This window comes from Chrysochloris asiatica, unplaced genomic scaffold (assembly GCF_000296735.1).
Source record: "Chrysochloris asiatica unplaced genomic scaffold, ChrAsi1.0 scaffold00126, whole genome shotgun sequence".
Taxonomy (NCBI): Eukaryota; Metazoa; Chordata; class Mammalia; order Afrosoricida; family Chrysochloridae; genus Chrysochloris; species Chrysochloris asiatica.
Window position 1 is genome coordinate 8,414,857 of NW_006408644.1, and position 20,730 is coordinate 8,435,586.

The 20,730-nt window shown below is 40.7% G+C and overlaps 1 protein-coding gene across 2 annotated transcripts in view; it reads right to left on the minus strand.

Annotated features, from left to right (window-relative positions):
* Positions 1-20,730, minus strand: part of BTK (Bruton agammaglobulinemia tyrosine kinase) — a 50,216-nt gene that overhangs the window by 9,759 nt on the left and 19,727 nt on the right. The window contains exons 4-12 of one of the 2 annotated variants that reach the window (XM_006869100.1): positions 18,214-18,282; positions 16,581-16,662; positions 4,918-5,046; positions 4,646-4,713; positions 2,930-3,117; positions 2,377-2,439; positions 1,050-1,104; positions 675-754; positions 368-495 (exon numbers count right to left, since the gene is read on the minus strand). In XM_006869100.1, the coding sequence (XP_006869162.1) occupies positions 368-495; positions 675-754; positions 1,050-1,104; positions 2,377-2,439; positions 2,930-3,117; positions 4,646-4,713; positions 4,918-5,046; positions 16,581-16,662; positions 18,214-18,282 (862 nt within the window). The remainder of the gene's footprint in view (positions 1-367; positions 496-674; positions 755-1,049; positions 1,105-2,376; positions 2,440-2,929; positions 3,118-4,645; positions 4,714-4,917; positions 5,047-16,580; positions 16,663-18,213; positions 18,283-20,730) is intronic. The other variant, XM_006869101.1, reaches the window with a different exon arrangement.

Consider the following 20,730-nt stretch of genomic DNA (forward strand, 5'->3'; position numbering starts at 1 on the left):
ACTGATCAATCTCCAAAAAGTAGTCAATTCCTACTAGGTGTTAGGTCTGTCTTCTCAGTGCAGTGGATTAAGTGTTGGGCTGCTAACTGGAAGTTTGAACCCACTAGCCGCTCTGTGGAGAAAGATGAGATGGTCTGCTTCCGTAAAGGTTTACAGCCTCAGAAACCCTTTGAAGCAGTTCTACTCTGTTCTATGGGTTGGAATTGTCTTGATGGCAGTGGGTTTGGTTGGTTACTTGATCTCTGTCCAGTCTCATAGGGATTTATTTTCATGGCACTATGAAGCTTATTCTTCCCCTAACCACCATGTCCTCAACAGTTTATCTGGGTGCTTGTAACACCCTTCTTTTCAGTTGCCTCTGACTCACCTGCAGAGTTATGCTGATGGTAGTTAATGAGCTCAGGGATGGTGCTGAAAAGGTGCTTCTCAGCCAAGTAATACTGGCTCTGAGGTGTGGAACACACAACATAATGGCGTATCACCCCTTGAGGATCCCTGAAAAAGTGGATGCTTAGTCAGCAACTTGGGAACCAGAGTCAGTGGAACCCAAGAAGTCAAGTGAGATGAGTTTTGAATGGAAGGAACAGAGAAATAGGGAGGGCCCCACTGAAAAGGAGCTGTTGGAAAGGCACCCCCTTCCTTTCTCACCAGGGCCTTGGAGTAGTAATACTTACCCTGTAGATTTAGCAAACACAGACACAGTATATCTTCCAGCTTTACTGGAGTCTCTAACAATGAAACCTCCTTCTTTCCCCTAAACAATGAAAAAGAAGCTGACTGTAGGAGGACGTAGCACTTATGCGGGCATCCCAGCTGCCCAAACCGGAGAGAACACAGAACTCCTGATATTACTTCCAAGTTCCATGCTTGACCTGTAATCTCATTGCTTTGGGTATTGAAAAGGGGAACCAGGACCCCATAAGATGGTGGACTTGTCACTACTTTGCCTACAGTTGGTGGGCAGCAGCAGGTCCTCAATTAGGGATCTGTGCTTATTGTTCAAGGAAAATGCTGACTGTCCTCATATTTGCTTGTGGTCTCACACTTACCTCTTGCTTTAGCAGTTGCTCAGCTTGATTCCGGGTCATGTGTTTGGAATACCACCTGCAAAGGGAAATTGCTGAAATGGCTCCTAGACCAATTTAGAGGTTAGAGTGACCTCCAGGGCTTGTCCATGTCAATATTTCCATCAATTCTTTCAGACTCTATTTATTGAGTGCCTATCATGTGCCTGGAGGAGAACTGGTGGTGTACTGGTTAAGCTCTCGGGGCTGCTAACTGAAATTCTGATGTTGGAAACTCACCAACAGCTCCTGGGGAGAAAGATGTGGCAGTCTGCTTCCATAAAGATTTACGGCCTTGGAAACCTTATGAGGCGATTCTACTGTAAGGTTGAGGGTCTACCTTAGATTCCTCTAAGGTCGCTGTGAGTCATAATCGACTCCACAGCAGTGGGTTTGGATCACATACCTAGCACACTGCATCCCTTTCCTAAAACCCAGGTTGGCACCAAAGAGTCAAGGAAATAGACAGAGGAGGGTGAAGGGATCAGAGCTCCCAAGGGCAATCCACTTCCATGATTATGTAGAAAAGTTTGACATTTTTACCTTTTGAAATGTTTCTTTTCAGGCCATTAACTCTTGCTCTCCTGGATCTGGGAGTTAGGGCAGTGTCCCCACCACATCTCATAAGTAGAAGGTGTTTGGGTTGAGGGTAAGAAATAGGCACTAACTTAGGGTGGTAGCATCATTTGACCTAATTGACATTGATTTTTATATGTATAGGTATCCCCTGCTTTTGGAAAGTTCTCTTCCACCACTTCATCTTTATGAAAGACCTATATTAGTACCTATTTTCACTAACTGAAGGACATCCAAAGAGGATTTTAATTTTGACCCAATACAGCAAAAAGTGAAAGTAGCATTCATCTTCTGTTTTGCAGGGAGCCATGGACAGAGGCAGTGGGCAGACTGTGGTGAGAGTGGCGTTGCCAATCTCCTTCACCAGGAACTACATTTGGCATCTCAGCATCAAGCCGCCATAGCTCTGTGACTATTAACACTGTATGTTAGTGCCATTTTAGTATTATTTGGTATCAATTGTATATATTTTATGTATTATTTGGTATACATTGCTAGGTTATTTTGAGGGATTTGGGAATGTTAAAAAAAAAAATCCTATAGAAATTACTGGTAATTGCTTCTTCACTTTACCCCATTTTGATTTCATAGGAATGCTCAACTTTTAGAAATGGAGAGGGTAAATGGAGGAAGAAACTGTATCTTAAAATTAACAATTAGTTCAAGGCATAAAAAAGATACATAACTGTTTTGTTCTTCCTGGAAGATTGTGTGCTAGGAACATAAGCATACTTACTCATACATTTCTATGGAGTCTTCTGCTTCCGTGACATAGTTACTAGGGATATAACCTTCCTCCCTGCAGAAACAATGATAGGTCATCCAGCATCTCCCCATCTTTGGAGAGAAACAAATTCATATATCCATATGCTTGGGTTCAGAGCCACTCTCAAATGGAGGTGTACAAAAGAGAAGTGCCTTTCTGAGAGAGGAGTATGAGGGGGTTTCAAAAAGTTCATGGGAAAAATGAAATTAAAAGATGATGGAATTTTTCCATGAGCTTTTTGAAGTCCCCTCATATATTTATATCATGCCCCTATCTCAGAGGATCATGTCTCTGACGCATGCTCAAGCCCCTTAAAATGGCTTCTACACATTCTTTGTGCACAACAATATGTGTTCCATATCTTACAGGCTCAGGGTGGTGTTGAGAGCTACACACTAGAAAGTGCTTGGAGGAAGAGCATATTCACTTTGGCACATAGTTAGCAGGAAAATTATGCTACAGGACTTTGCAAGGGTGTGGCGTGGGTGGGCACAAGGCTGAAGAATGGCTGGCAGTAACTCACCCATTTTTATCACGTGCTCTCCACCATGGTAAATTGCTCTCCTCCAGGATAAAATATTCTTCACCCTTTCGTAGCTGTAGGTCATTTGCATTCATTGGCATATAATCATAAAGGGCTACAACCTTTTTCAGCTCACTTGAGGAGACAGGGGCTGCTGTTGGCTCAGGAGGTAGTGGCTTTTTCAAGATCTGCATTGTTAGGAAAATATGTTGGGGGATTTGGCTAAATATAAAGCGTTCTCATTGTCTCTACCCAAGTTTTGACTTACCAGAAACACTATTTTAACCCAAATCCAGCATAATAAAAGGTTGCTTTAGCATTCATTCAACAGCCATTTTTTGAAAAACACCCATGTGAAGGTTCCTAATCTAGGTCATGCACATTAAAATCACCTATTGATTTTCTTAGCTGTCATAGAGTTAGACTCATGGTGACCCCATGCACAATGAGACCAGAACATTGTGATTAATAAGGTTTTCACTGATTGGTTTTTGGAAGTAGATCTCCAGACCTTTCTTCCTAGTCTATCTTATCTAGAAACTCAGCTGACACCTCTTCAGTGTCATAGCAACACACAGGCTTCAATAACAGGTGCTTAACAACAACACAACAACATATAAGGTGCATTGGCCAAGAGTCAAATTGGATAAAGGCAAGAATTTTACCAATGACCTACCCCTCCCCCAAAATTGGATCACTTAAGAAGATTTTTTAAATTCCAGTGTTCAAACAGTTTCCTCATCAGACCAAGTACACCAAAATCCCTGTGAGTGGGACCCAGGCATCAGGATCTTTGACGCTTCCTGGATAAATACCAGGTTAGGAAATGAGTGTAATAATACTCACATTGTTTCCTTACAAGATATAATAATGGCCTTTTTAGATTTCAAAAAGTAACCCAAAACTCAAATTTTAAATTAAAATGTTAGTGGTAGACTCTGGGTGGTGTTTACTGCTAAATACTTTCAACTTTGCTGTATGCTTCAATTTTTAAAAAATAATAAAATGGGAAAATACCAGATTCTGTGACAGTGTTTCAAGCAGGTCATAATATTAAACTGTTGCCAAAAGTGTCCTAATCACCTTTCCAGGGAACAGGAAGTCCTAATGAGGAGGACAAATCCTGTCTCAGCAGGAATACCAATTAGCCCTGCCACAGGGGAATTCTAAGATTCTGGTGTGTTTCCAGGGTGTGGCTGCAAATTTCCATTTAAGCAGTACCAAAAAAAAAAAAAACCCCTACTGCCATATTAACTCAAAGTGGTCCTATAGGACAGAGTAGAACTGCTCCATAGGGTGTCCTAGACTGTAAATCTTTACAGAAGAAGACAGCCTCATCTTTCTGCCTCATAGCAGCTGGTGGATTTGCAGCCAAATGCTTAAATCACTGCACAACCAGGACACCTAGCGTCCCTATGTTATTGTTGCTATTAAGTGTTGTCAAGTTGATTCCGACTCATAGTGCCCCTGGATAGGGTTTCTGAGGAGCGGCTGGTAGGTTTGAGCCACTGACTTTTTGGTTTGCAATCCAGTGCTTTGCAGCACCACACTACGACTAAGACCCTATGCTGAAGTGCCACCGAGTCAGTTCTGACTCATAGCAACCCTGTCTAGGATTTCCAAGGAGCAGCTAGTGGGTTTGAAGTTAGCAGTCCAGTGATTATCCTACAGCGCCACATCAAGTCTCCTAGAACAGCATTCAATTTTCCCTATTACCTGGTCTTCCTCGGGAGTGGGAGGAAGAGGCTTTTTCGTCTTTCGGTGGGAACTCCCAGGTTTTAAGCCTGAAAAACAATAAGCCAATGATGATATTAAATGCATTTTAGGAAACGATTCGAGTCGGGTTTGCTCAGGAGCTTGGTTCCTTTATACAGTGCTTTAGGTACTATAGGAAAAGGCTGGGTGGATACAGCCCTGTACCTGGACCCTTGGAAAATGATGGAAATAGAGTCAAAGGAGGAAGAAATTATAGTGATTAGATCTCTTACTTCCATTCCTGTTTTCCAAAATTTGGCATCCCATGGCATTTTTGGCTGTCTGAGAGCAGCAAAGATATTGTCCATCAATCCAGAAGCAAGGGTGGTATTTCTGTACCAGATCACTGTTGTACCGGATTACTGTTGCAGGAGAGAAAAGAGAGATCACATCTAACAGGAGAGAAAATCTATCATTTGCATGCTTTCCTCTTTGACTGGCCTTAGTGGTCAGCTTCAAACAACTGCTCTTTCCTCATCCACCCTGAAGAAAAAAGATGACAGGCGGCTCATATGACTGTCCTATCTGACATGTGCCCTAGTCCAGCACAGTTCTCTCCAGTGGTCTGTCATGATGACTATCTCCTGACCAGCAAGATAAGAATATCTGATGTCTCCAGAGCCCAAGAACAAAAATATCTTATCTATGTTTTCCTAGTAGCAGTTACAATCTTCCTGTAAGTTTTGTTGTTGTTAAGTGCTGTTGAGTCGATTCTAACTCATAGCGACCTTATTCAGCAGGGATGGAGAACAGCCTGCAAAATTATTTGCTCTGGCCCTGCCAAGACAACTGCAGTTCCAGCCATCACATTAGGGGTTGTTGTGTTGTTGTTAAGTGCCATCGTGTGAACCACCGACCTTGAAGTTCAAACAACTTTGCAGTCTGATGCATTAGCCCACAGTGCCACACCAGGACTCACATTAGGGTTAAGTTGATTAAACATTTGACCAAGTATAGCAGGCTGATTTTTAAGTTGATGATTTTGTTTGACCCGCGAATGATATTATAAATATCCAAATGGCCCTTGACAGAAAAAAGGTACAAATAACCCTGCTATATAGGGTTTCCAAGGAGCTACTGGTGGATTTGAACTGCCACCTTGTGGCTCAAAGTCCAGTGCTGATCCTACAACGTCACACCAGGAGTCCTGTTGTTGTTGCTGTAGAGTTGTTGTGCTGTAGAGTTGTTGTGCTGTAGAGTCGGTTCCAACTCATAGCGACCCTGTACAGGGTTTCTGAGGCTGTAAATCTTTACGGGAGCAGGAAGCCTCATCTTTCTCCCGCGGAACAGCTGGGAGTTTCAAACTGCTGACCCTGAGGTTTGCAGCCTGATTCATAACTACTACGCTACCAGAGCTCCTTAGGAGTACTGTTGTTGTTGTTGTTAGGTGCCATCGAGTCGGTACCGACCCATAGCGACCTTAGGCACAGCAGAATGAAACACTGCCCAATCCTGGGCCAACCTCACTACTGTTGCCACGCTTGAGTCCATTGATGCTGCCACTTGGCTAATCCATCTCATTGGGGGTCTTCCTCTTTTTCTCTGACCCTCCACCTTACCAAACATGATATCCTTCTCCAGCGACTGGTCCCTCTTGATAATATGTCCAAAGTATGAGAGACGAATTGGCCTCTAAGAAGCACTCTGGCTGCACTTCTTCCAAAACCAATCTATTGATTCTTTCTGTTGTTGTTGTTGTGGACCTTCGAGTCGGTTCTGACTCATAGCAACCCTGAACAGGGTTTCCGAGGCTATAAATCTTTACGGGAGCAGAAAGCCTCATCTTTCCCCCGTGGAACAGCTGGTAGTTTCGAACTGCTGACCTTGCAGTTTGCAGCCTGATTCATAACCACTAGGCTAGGTAGGTATTAATTGTGATGTTCATTTTCCAGATACGGCAAACCATGTTCCCAAGTCAAACTCTGATGTCAATGCTCAACATACCAAGTTGCCAGGTCCCTGAGTGACCTTTTAGGGATATTTGCTGTGTTAAAAGCATAGTTAACAGAGTCAAGCTCAGGAACAAAACTACTGCTAGAAATGAAGATGACTCTGCATGCGATAGACTGCAAAAGTCAGTTTGATCTGCAAGATCAGTGGTTCAAGCTCACCAGCTGCTCATTGGAAACCTTACACAGGATCGCTATGGGTTGGAACCTACTCAATGGCACTAGACAACAACAACAACTGCCTCTGGAATTAACATGGTCTCAGTCTTCTTAGGGCTACCAAGGTGGATTAAGCTCATTGCTGGACATAAACAGAAACCAAAATACTTTGCGAAAAAATGGGATGGTTTGCAGACAGGAGGAATTCATATTACTGTTTTTAATACTGTAATATTTCAAGATCTGTAACATGAAGTCAGTTTGAAAAATCAACCAGGAATCATGTTGTCTGATAACCAAGAGGAGCAAAGACAGTGCTCCAAGAAACAACTGGCATTAGTAAGCACAGAGGTAAACCCAGGCTGGTCTAAGAACATGTACCTGTGCCCTATTCTTCTCTTATGTTTCTTTAAGGACATACACATTTAAACACTTACTTTTGAGAAAAATCCCTGGATCCCTAAAAACAAAACCAAAATAAAATAAACTTGTCTCTAAAGCAAGGGTGGGAAACCTTTTTTATGCCAAAAATTATAACATCATTCACAGGCCATACAAAATTATCAGCTTAAAATCAGCCTGCTATACTTGGCCAAACATATAGTTAATTCACCACTATTGTGATGGCTAAAATGGCAGTTGCCTTGGCAGGGTCAGACCAAATTATTTCAAGGGCCTTATAGAGCCCTGATGTGGTGCTGTGGGTTAATACACCAGACTGCAAAGTCATTTGAACCAAAAGGTCGACAGCTCAAGCTTACCAGTTGTTGTTGTTGTTGTTAAGTGCCATCGAGTCGGGTCCGACCCATAGCTCCTCAGAAACCCTATACAGGGTCGCTGTGGGTCAGAACCAACTCAATGGCACTTAAACAACAACAACAATACAGCCTGTGGGCCGGATGCTCTCCACCACTGATTTAAAGAGACCAACTGAAGTCCGCAAGTGTGCGCTAACTACACTTCAATCACCTATGGCTTTAGAGGAAGCCTAGGAGCTCCTGGTGGCTAGGTGTGTTTTACTGGTAAATGAACAAAAGTGCTACCTTTTAAAGGTGCTATCTTGATGATGCTTTTTGAAACAATGGATTTGAGATTTCTAGCCACTCTTTCCTTTCCTGTCCACCATTACACCCCCTACCCCCCGACACACACACACACATAAACACACATACACTTTTTTTTAGCACTTCTCTTCACCACTGTGGAGTCACTGGATGGTACAAATGATTAAGCATTCAACTACTAATCAAAAGATTGGCAGTTCAAACCCATCCAGAGGTGTCTCAGAAGAAAGACCTAGTAATATACTTGCAAAAGGTCAGTCTTGAAAACCCTACGGAGCACAATTTTACTCGGCACACATGATGTCACCATGAGTCAAACCCAACTCAATGGCAACAAATTTGTTTTTTGTTTGCTTTTGTTTCCACCACTGTACCAATGGCAGGGTGGTGGAAGCTGTTCAGATGGGGTGCAGGCAATAAGAGGCTGCATGGTCTGTATAGAATTTAAAAGCTAAAATAAAACTGGCTAAAAATCCATCTGTCTTTTATTTTTACCATGCACTGGCAATTCTGAACAATGTCAGTGATAAATTAGTTCCTGCCAGAGCTGATTGCTCTAACCACCTCCCTCCCCCATGCCTCTACCCTCAACTTGAAATTTGAAGACCCTCAGATCCTCTGTGCTTTCTGCAAGGCTGTGTGCCCGTAGACATACCAAGAATACTTAATTGATAACTAGCTACTCATACATTAAATTTCAAAATAAACAGTGATAAATTAAGTCATGGAGCTCTGGTAGCGTAGTAGTTACAAATTGAGCTGCTAACGTCAGGGTCAGCAGTTCGAAACTACCAACTGTTCTGCAGAAGAAAGATGAGGCTTTCTGCTCCCGTAAAGATTTATAGCCTCGGAAACCCTGTACAGGGTCACTATGAGTTGGAGCCAACTCCACGGCACATAACCACCAACCACCACCATGTTAACATGGGATTGTGGTGTGGCACTGTAAGGTAAGCACAGAACTGCTAACTACAAGGTCAGCAGCTCAAACCCACCAGCTGCTCCATAGAGATTTTATACATAGTTCCTATGAATCGGAACTAACTTGATGGCACTTAGCAATAATAACAATAATATGCTAATGAAGTAAAATAAGGCTTTCTCCCTTTCTCTAGCCTTATCCCCAGCACATTCATTAAGTATCCTCCTTGCATGGAGAGATCGAGCGCAGCTGTGGGTTCTAGGCCCATGGACTGACTAAGGCTGCATGCCCACGGGCTTGCTGAATATGGCCTTAAGACATATAAATGAATATATAGTTTTTGTTTTGTATATGTACATCAAATATTTTTGCTTTGTTCTTTTGTGAAATATAAGACTTAAAAGGGAAGCCACAGGGAGGAAGTAGGATAACTGTTGCTGCAGGGAGGGGATTGTAATCATTGAGATGAAACTAAGCGTATAATTTGTTGAATGTAAAGCTTGTCCGTTAACCTTCACTCAATTCATGATAAAAAGTTTTTTAAAAAAAGAACACAAATTAAAAAAAAAGAAATTCTTTTGTTCTTTATTGGGATGATGTTTTTTCTTCTTTTTCCTCTCTCTTTCTTTTCTATTTTTTAAAGTTTTTATTGTGAATTAAGTGAAAGTTTAGAGGACAGATCATCAGTTTTACATTCAACAAATCATATATACTTTGTTTCATTACAATGATTATAATCCCCTCCATGTACCATCAGTTAACAGTATTTCTCTCTATTCACATTTTGCTCTTTAAAAAAACACAAAAAAAAACAACAACAAAAAACACTCAGACATATATAATAATTTAAGCTACCAAAGAGTACATTCTGCAAGTCTGCCTCCTAGCCGACAGCTCTCAGTTCCACTCTTTACATGAATTTAGAGTTCTCTCTCCATGTCCCCATCTCTGCCTCCATCTCGGGCGTCGCTTCTTCTCTGGATAGGGTACCACATTCTGCTTGGGCTCTTCTCCCTTGATGATCTTAGGGTCCTCTGTTTCTGGACTGTAAGATTAACTACACCCCCATTTTTGTTACAAAACTTCTACCTTTACATTGTGACACTAGCAATTAGTCATGATAACAATTACTCACTATTGAATCATACCAATCTTATCCCCATCTCTTTTCACCAGACCCATCTAGACAAGATGAAAACTATTCAATGGGGACTCTTTCTTCCTCTGCATATTCTTAAACTAAACTCCCTTTTGAGACCTTGTAAGCAGTCACTTCGTGCCTTTATCGCCCCCTCATTTTAGCTGTTGTTGTTGTTATGTGCTGTGGAGTCAGTTCCGACTCATAGCGACCCTGTACAGAGTTTCTGAGGCTGTAAATCTTCACGGGAGCAGAAAGCCTCATCTTTCTCCCGTGGAACAGCTGGTAGTTTTGAACTGCTGACCTTGCGGTTCACAGCCCAATTCGTAACCACTATGCTACCAGAGCTCCTTCATTTTAGCTAGCCAATATCTAAGTTGCCCATCCCATCTACCCTGTATGTAGAGGGGAATAGCATTGATACTTGATGTGAAGAGTCCTTCCCTCTCAGTTGGTATTTTGAGCTACTACATCCAAAAGTAGGTCAAATTCATCAAATTATAGCAATTTACCCTCTTTCCTTTGTCAAAAAAAATTTTTTTTCTTTAAATAGTCCTCTTGCTAAGTTCTGATTACCAAGCCATCGAGGCTAGGTCAAATGGGTACTATGTGCAAATTTGGGTGTTTATATACGTCTCCCCTGGATGTTTCATTCTCAGCTCTAGCCCTCCGTGACTATATCCATGGTAAATTAAAAAAAATTAACAGGAAAAAAACCCATTATCATAGATGTAAATTTTTCTGGTCAAAAGGGTAGCATTAAATATATTTTAATATGTATTAGTTGATTAGTTAATCTTTTCATTCGGTCAGTTAATTGACACTGACACTTTAAAGAATCTAGCAAAAGCTTTAAAGGCACTTTGTCTTTCTTTGTGAAATGTTTCAGCTCTGGGACTTCTCTGAGTTGTATGTGGTCCATAGTAATAGTAAGCACCATAATGAGATGCTGACTGTATTCCAGCTACTGTGCCAAGTGCTTTGCATTTATTATCACTACTAATTCTCTCAAGATCAACTGTGTCTCGTTTTACAGATGATAAGACTGAGGCTTAGAGAAACTCAAGACAGTGTACATACTAAGTGACAGAGGTAGTAGTCGATTTGAGTAGTCTGATTTAAATGATCATGTTCTTAGTCGAATCATACAGCTACATTTCTTTATCTCCTTTAAAACTGCTAAAGCCATATATTAAAAATGACTATTGGCTTAAAAAAAAAATTCCTCCTTACATTCCCAAATGATGTCTGCCTCTTAGGATGTTCCTTGAAGACGACATCTCTTCTTTTGTTGGCTCAACCAGAGCTGGAATTTCCAGCTACTTAGGAGAGAACTGCAAAAGCAGAATGTCCCAGAGGGAGTACTAAGGCAGACTATTTACTTCACCAATGCATAGGGGCAGCTCTGTCTGAAAAGCATTAGTGATTGGTGTAGATTCTCTATCCACATTTTTTTCAGGATAACTACAGTTCTGTTTCAGGAATGAATAAATCATTTCTCCCCATATTGGTCTTTGGGGTTTTACTAATGCTATCCTTTCATTCATTTTGGTGAGACTGGGTCATTTGTTTGCTCTTGAAATGGCAATTAGAATAGACTTCCTTGACCTTGACCAAACAAAGATTGAAAAGTGAACGTAGAAGGACATCTCTGGGGCTGTAATATAAAAATGTCCACTGCCACATTCAAAGAAATCAAAAGAAAGGAGCCATGGCTAAGTCCTCAAGGATATAACCTAAAGTGCCATTGGAAAAAAAAAAAAAGGTGGCGACTAGATATGAGGACCCTGAGGTCCTACGTTGTTACTCGATGTATAACTTACATGTAATAAAATACACAGATGTACTTTATTAAAATGTACAAATAGCTACTTTTGTACACAACTGTTTAACCACCCTCACTCAGATCCAGCTCCTCAGAATGTCTTCTCAAGCTTCTTCACAGTCAATACTCCACAGAGGTAACCAATATTCTGATAAGTTCCCTTTTCCTGTTAGTAATTGTCAACTGGTGCTTTTCACCCAGGAGAAAGAGAATCTATCAGTAGAGAGGGATTTTACGAGTTCTAGGTCATCCCACCATTAACATTGACAGCATCCTGGGCTGACTTGGGATTATCAGTGACTTATATCTAAACCATGGTATTTGTTGTTGAGTGCCTCATTTTGGACTCATGTTGTCAGTCTAAGCAGGTTCAACAAGACGTACAGCCTGGAACAACTGGAAATAAAAAATGTCTACGGTAAAACATAAGGGAAGATAAGACAAAACCACACTTAGCCACACTGCCTACCCACTAATGACCCAACTGATGTAGTAGGAGTGTTATGTGTTTTTTTTGGTTTTATTTTTAGCCTGATATAATTTACAATAAGCACTGGACTGCGAACCAAAAGGTCCATGGTTTGAGCCCACCAGCTGCTCCGTGGGAGAAAGATTAGGCTCTCTGATCCCAGGAAGATTTAAAGCAGCATAAACCTTGTACAGAGTTGCTATGAGTCATAACCAACTTGACAACACTTAACAACAACAATGGACTTTAGTAACAGTGCATAATCAACACATTAAGGTTAAGATTTGAGTATTAACTAAGTTTATCCTCTGGAGTCCTGGTGTGACACTGCAGGTTAATGCACTGTACTGCAAGGTTGGTTTGAACTGCAAGGTTGGCAGTTCAAGCTCACTAGTTGCTCCTTGGAAACCCTATTCAGGGTCGCTATGAGTCAGAACTGACTTGACGGCAAATGCCAACAACAATAACAACAACATACTCTGTATAGTCTTATCCTTGATCAATAGTCATACCTTGCATATAGTGGGCACCCAACAAATATATGTTGAATTAAAGTACAGCTGGTTTGGGAATTATGAGTAGTATTTGAAGTGTAAAAGAGCTACCACTAACTTGAACATACTTGTTTCTCCCTCAACTAATGTCATGGATTGAATTGTGTTCCCTCAGAATATGTGTGAATTTGCCTAGGCCATGATTCCCATTTTTGTGTGGTTGTCTTCCATTTTGTGATTTGATGCAATTATCCTCCATTATGTGATGTGTTTTAAATCCTAACCTGTATGTGTTAACGAGGCAAGATTAATGTGGTATGTATCTTGAGTTACAGCCTTACAAGAGGGTGTGATTCAAGCAACATGCTTGCTTGAATCATACCTTTTATCTTGCAAGAGATAAAAAGAGAGAGACAAGCAAAGAGGAGAGGGATTTCACTACCACCAAAAACAAAAAAAAAGAGCTGGGCGTGGGGAGTATCCTTTAGATCTAGGGTCTCTGTGCTGAGAAGCTTCTAGACCCAGGGGAACACCGGGACTCCTGATGTGACGCTACAGGATAATACGCTGGACTGCAAGGTCAGTTTGAACTTCAAGGTTGGTGGTTCAAACCCACCAGTCGCTTCTTGAAAACCCTATACAGGGTTGCTAGAGTTGAAATCAACTCAACAGCACTTAACAACAACAACAAGGAACACCAGACACACGGAAGTTTAAAGGAGACAAGGACCTTCCTCCAGAACCAACAGAGAGAGAAAGCCTTCCCCTAGAACTGGGTTCTTGAATTTGAACTTCTAGCCTCTCAAACTATGAGAGAATAAATTTGTTTGTTAAAGCCATCCACTTATGGTCTTTCTGCTATAGCAGCACTAGATAATTAAGACAGCTCATATGCCTAACTTTCCCAAATTTTCCAAACCCAATCCTAGCCGTCCATAAGTGTGGATCGCAAATTGATTGTAGCTGTTTACTTCCACAGAAAAATCAATCAACACAACTATTTATTGGCCCCTTTTGATGTGCAAGGCCCTGTGGAGAGAACCAAAGAAATACAAATTGCTATGTCTTCTGAAGCTTTATCTCTCTCTGGCTTGAAAAGAGCACACTGATTAAGAGCATGGATTCTGGAGCCTGAGTTCCAAACCTGATTCTGCCATTTACTGAGTGCCCTGGGGAAGCATTTAAACCTCTTTGTACCTCAGGTTTTTCATCTGTCAAATGGAGATGATGAAAATAATTACTTCATACAGTTGCTATGCAGAAAAAATGACGTAATATAAGTAAAGAACTCAGAGATAATGGGAAAAGGAAAATGGTTGCACAACATGAAGAATGTAGTCAATGCTACTAAATTGTAAATGTACAAATTGCTGAACTGTTCTGCTATGTCTGTTCTCAAGAACAAAATCTAAAATGCTATTTTTTAAAAAAGGATTTAGAGTAGAGCCTGATTATAGAAAACACTACTGAAATATTTGCTCTGTTTGTATTCCCCAGGAAGGGTTGTTTGCTCTTTTTGTATTCAAGACCCATATCTCAAGATATCCCAAGAACTGTGTGGTACAATATATAATCTATATGTAATACTCAGCAAGGCCTTACCCAAGTTTGTTGTTGCAACCAACCACAGATGGAATTCCTGAGTCTGCCAACCAAGCAACAGAAAACTATGTAATGTGCTTGGGCTTTGGAGTTATATACATAACCCAGGAATGTGGTAAGCATCCTGACTCCACCACTGTATGCCCTTGATCAAGGTACTTATCCTTTTTGAGCTCTGGGTCCCTCATCTGTAAATAGGGTAATGGTGGTGGTGGTTATGTGCTGTGGAGTTGGTTCCGACTCACACTGACCCTGTATAGGGTTGCTGAGGCTGTAAATCTTTACAGGAGCAGAAAGCCTCATCTTTCTCCCACGGAGTGGCTGGTAGATTTGAACTGCTGACCTTGCAGTTAGCAGCCAAGCTCATAATCCACTACACTACCAGAGCGCTTGAATAGGGCAATAATAACATATTTTATAAGGTTAGCATGAGGATTAAGTGAACTAATACATTTGAAGCCCCTTAGCAAAGAGCCTGGCACACAATAACTGCTCATTAATTGTTAGCTATTATTGTTATAGCTTTTAGCCCAAGGTTGCTGTGAGAATTAAATGAGCTAATAAGTATAAGGCACTCAGAGTCTGGCACACAGTTAGAATTCAATAAATGGCACTTCTTTGCTGTTCTCCTCTCTTTTAGTTAGAAAGACTTGACAATGATCATTTCAACCAATCAGACTTATATTCAAGGCAGTGAACAAAGCTGGTATAGCCAGCAACTGACTATCGGCATCTTAATGTTTATTAAGACAAAGGGCTGTCATGCAATAACCCAACCATGCTGTTATCAGTCTGCCATCCTTCCTGTTTCTCTGGGCAGCCTTTCCTGATGTCAACTCAACCAGTTAATCTCTCAGTCACTTGACATGTGGCTATATATACACACAAATATGTGTGCATGCATCCTGTGTTACAAGCATTTACAGTCATGTTTATCTGAACACATATTGAACGGTCTATGACAAATGCTGAAACTATGTTCAGGGAAGGAACACGAAATAGTTCCTTGGAAAATATTTATCCACAATAAAGAGATGTCCAGTGCTTTCTTGTGCAGTACTTCGCAGCCCCCCCACCCCCATATTACTTCATTTGATCCTTAGAACAACCCTGGAGTAAGGCAGTTTTTGTTATCAATTCTGACTCATAGCAATCCTATATGACAGAGTATGTTGGCCCCATAGGGTTTCCTAGGCTGTAAGCTCTACAGGAACCAATTGCCAGGTCTTTTCTCCCTCAGAGCCACTGTTGGGTTCAAAACACAGACCTTTCAGTTAGCGACCTCTCAGTTGTGCCATCTTCACCTTATTTCCCTACTTCAGAAGTGGTTCCATACTATAAGCACTGGACTATGAACCACAAAGTCAGCGGTTTAAGCCCACCAGCTGCTCCACGGGAGAAAGATGTGGCTTTCTGCTCCTGCAAAGATTTGCAGCATCAGAAACCCTATACAGGGACGCTATGAGTCAGAACCAACCCCACAACACTTAACAACAACAACAACTTCAAAGGAAAAATTGAATCTCAAAGAATCTGACTTCAAGCACTTTCATATGTCATCAATTTAATCTTTTGAAATGAGATAATTAATTCCAACTATTGCTTCACCATTGAACTCCACACAACTATATAATTAGTTGGAAGAATGGAGTCTTTTTTATATATGGGGAAATGGAAGTGCCTACAATTATAAAAGGAGCTCTGGTAGCGTAGTGGTTACAAATTGGGCTGTGAACCTCAAGGTCAGCAGTTCGAAACTACCAGCTGTTCCGCGGGAGAAAGATGAGGCTTTCTGCTCCCGTAAAGATTTACAGCCTCGGAAACCCTATACAGGGTCGCTATGGGTCGCAATCGACTCGACGGCACTTAACAACAACAACAATTATAAAATTGCATTAGAGAGAGAATGGTAAAACAGAATTACAACTCTTAGTCTGGTGCCTGATCTTCCTTCATACTAAGTTCAATTGTATTATGAGTATGGGGCAAAATGCCTCTTCCTCTCTCTTTCTTATCTCCCTTTCTCTTTACTTCCCCTCTCTTTCTTCTTTCTTTTTCTCCCCTTTCTTCTTCCATCCTCCCTCTGTTCCTCTCTCACTTGCTCTCCTCTTCTTTTCTCTCTTTCTCTTTTTTCCTTTCCATCCTTCCTCCTTTCTTTGTTGTTGTTGTTGTTGTTAAGTGCAGTCGAGTTGGTTCCGACCCATTGCGACCCTGTATAGAGTTTCCAAGGAGTGACTGGTTTAGAAACTAGTTTATTTTCTAAGTAACTCTCACCATTTTTGAGATGGTGAATCCATCGCTTTCTCAGATCTTCAGTTGGAGAGAAGACATAGAGAGGTCCTTCATCATACACAACCTGGGACAATGGACATACAAACAGAGTCTAGGTAAAAGAAGAAATATTTTAAAGGAACTACAAAGCTACCACCTTGTAGATTCACTGTGGAAAACCAAAAAAAGGCAGGATCTTCAACCAGCAGGAGAGCTGGGATGAACTGCCTGAAGAATTTCTAAATAATTCATATCCAGATATCTAGGATTCAGAATCGCTTAGATTTTGAATATTTACTCCTACATCCTCTTGACATGTGTTTCAATTTTTGTATAAATAAGCTTAGTTCATAATGTTGCTCCCAGACCTTGGGGGAGAGGAGTTTTTTTGTTTCTCCAACAAAGGATGTTTTATGGTAATATTGAACTTTGAGTTGTTATAGAAAACAATTAACTTAAGTCGATATAACTTAAGTCTTGATTATTACATATGAATTAATCACTTAGAAAACATGGAGCAAATTTTATTTCATGGCCAATTTTCTCCCGTTGCCTAATGACTTCCCCTCATAAGTACTGGCCAAAATAAATCCAACTTGAAACACAAACACACTTCAAAAAAATCATGTATATTTTATATATAAGATCATGTATATATCAATCAAACAGTATTTTCTGAACACCTACCATGTACACGGCATCATGCTAGGTGTTGTGGAGATGTATAAAATATATAAGATATCATTCCAAACATTACAGAGTTCATAGGTATCACATAATGGGCTCTAAAGTCAAATATAAATTAATTTTGAATGATCTGCTGTTTAGCATTTTCCAGTGGATCAATAAAACATCATCTTGTTGAAAGACAATGGCAATAAAACTTATGTCTAACACACTCCTCCTTCACAGGCCCTGCAAACTTTTATGCGGTCAGGAACGTGAACAAGATCCTTTTATTTTCTTTTTTCTTTTTGCTTGTTAGTTTCACTGTGCTCATAAATCCATGACAGAAAGCCCCCTCCCCTGAGACTTTCCACTTCCTTTTCTGGCTTTCACTGTTGCAGAGCTTGCTATGTTCACAACATGTGGCCTACAGAGTTCTTAGGACATACGCAGGCCTAACTGAAGATCAAATTTGAAGCCCTTGTTCTCCTTTATGGCTTACACTGCACCTACCAAACAGATGTCTATGTGGCTTTTCAACTAATCCAGACTAAAATAGAATTTAGGTTTATGTGTAAGTCTAATACCCCTTCCCCATACGGAACTTCCTAATACCACTGCTTCCCTCCCTCCCCTTCTCTGCCTTTTCAACCCACACAACCACCATTAGACAGATAGGCAGAACCAGAAGGAAGTGAAATGCTCACTCAACAAATAGAGTATCTTTCTCAATGCAGTTACCATAGAAAAGACATCTCATAATAGAATGAAAACCTTTAAGCATTCTCTTTGAGGTGTAGAGACTAAAAGACACTATATTAGATTGGGAAAAGTACACATTCTCAGATCATGCCAGTCTCATTTCTCAGTCTAGCTTCCTTATCAACCTCAACTCTGTTTACTGGGACCCAGTATCCTTCCTTCTGTATTACAGGCTCCCGTGGAGAGTTGGTAACAGAAAATGACTCACCTGGAAAGGGTAAGGAAACCTTTCAATGATTGAAATCTGTTCCATCTCATTTGACTCTTCACCCCTTCTCTGTAATGAAAGAAGAAAGCACGATTCTTGGATGAGGAATTGTTCTTTTCTAAATTTCCTTTGGCACTGGGAGTCCTTTGCAATGGGACCAGAAGACTCTCTGGGACAAACAATTAACCACTAAATTTGTTAGGGTAGGTAAAAAGGATTAGGTAGTTATTTCATGACATGCACCATAGTAAATTTCAGATGGTTTCATGAACTTAATATTAAAAAATGAAACTATGAATGACTAAGGAAACTATAAAAAATATATAATCTTTCTATAATGCTAAAGGTTAGCACTATTTTTGAAAAAGATTAACGAATTTGATGACATAGTGTGACAAAAAGTTTTAAAGAAAATTTCAAGGGAAAGTGAAAACCTGAAAAAATATTTACAATATACATTATAGGTAAAATATTAAATTCTTAATGTATCAGAGCCTCTTAAAAATGACAAGGACCCAGGAGACATCGGGTCCCCTCAGGGCAAATCCCCTTCCAAGACTAAGACTCAAGGGGAATACACAAGTAGACATGCGCTCTGACTGGTGACCATGTTGGTCACCCATAAGGGGAAGTGAGGGAAAATCAACAATGAAGCTGCGAGCTAAGTCCCACCATATTCAATAGACTCCTGTGAACCCAGGTGAAGACCTGGTTGGCCAGCAGTAGGGCAAGACCTGGGGACTCCTGGTCCCAGAGTCAGTGACATAGTCACAGAGAACTAGAGTGGAGAGTGAAGCGTCTAGATAATAAGAAGTGAGGGCATATGCACAAGAACACCCCACTTGCAGATAATGCCCACTTAACCTAGCTTCAATGACTGGATGATCAGAGCTCAACTAGAAGAACAAAGAAGAGGAAAAAAAGAGTAATCTGATACAATTTGATGAACTTGACCTACACCTATGGATGCAGTAGCTCAAAAAGAGGGGATAAATCTTTACAACGAGGATCATTCCCACCCTCTCCATACACAGAGTAGACAGGGATGGGCAACTTAGACATTGGCTACCCAAAATGGGGTTGGCGGGGGCTACAAAGGCAGGAAGTGACTGGCTTACAAGCTTTCAAGAGGGTGCCTAGATTCAGAGGGCACAGAGGAAAGTAGAATCTCCACTGAGTAGTATCAAATCTGTCTGGCCCAGCTGATGAAAGGAGATGGGGATAGGACTCTTGTGGTACAATAGTGAATAATTGTTATCAGGACTGACTGTGAGGGCTGGAAATGTAAGGTAGACATTTTGTAGCAAAAGGAGAGGAGTGGTTGACTTTGCAGTCCAGGAGCAGAGGTTGCTGGGACCATCAATGGAGAAGAGTGTAGTGCGGGACCCTACCCAGAGAAGCAGTGACACCAGAGATGGAAGCAGAGACAATGACATGGAGAGATAGAGCAGCTGGGGAATTTAGACCCAGAGATTGAGAGGGTCTGTGTGTTGACAACAGAGGGGCAGGCTTGCGGGCTATACCCTTTGGTTGTTTGATGATGCATGGAGGGGATTGTAACCATGGCAATGAAATAATATATGGTAGGATGAATGTAAAGCTAATGTTCTCCTATGTAACGTATCACATAATTCACAATAAAACATTAATAAAAATGACTAGGAATAATCCTGTGTGATTTTATTTTGTACATTTAAAAAAAGAGGGTGGTTTTCTTGATAAAAGAAACAATCTATGGTGGTTCTGGGGGGAGGAGGAAATGATACATGTGCTAGAGGGTAGACACACGTTGACGTGGGTGACATGTCACCAAAGGGAGGTTGGCAGAGGAAAGTTGGCAGAGGAATGATGGGGTGGTGAGAGACATGGAGGAATGCAGTGGTTAAAGTAAATAGAGGTAAAAGCTGTTAACTTTTGGTATATGGAGGGGATTGCAAGCGTGTAATAAAGCAAAGTATACGTCTTGTTGATGATCTGCTCTGTAAACTTTCACTCAGTTCACAATAAAAAAGAGACTAGGATTAAGGTGAACATCTCAAAAGAAAAATGGGCAAAAATTAGAAGGCAAGTCACAAGGAAAAAATAAAAATGAGCAGTAGATAAATAATTTTTCAATCTTACTAGTAATAATAATAAAAAATACCATCTGTCAGCAGTGAAATGCCATTTTTTCTTGGATGTCAAATTTACTGATCTTTAAGAACAATTATATTATCAAGTGTTAAAGGAAATACAGTGAAACAGATACTATCATCCATAGCTAGTAGGAATGTATGAAATTCTAATTCCACTTCTAGAAAATAAACAGATAAAGCTATCTAAGGTGTAGTTCTAAGAACTAATGGACAAACCACATGTACCACAGCCTCTGTTAGCCTGAGACCACTACCAACTGCTCTGAATGGGATCACAATAGAAGGTCTTGAGCGGAGTGAGGAAAAAAATGTAGAGCAAAATTCAGAATCATAAAAAAATTAAATAAAAGGCCAGAGTTCCTGGTATGAAACCCATGAGACT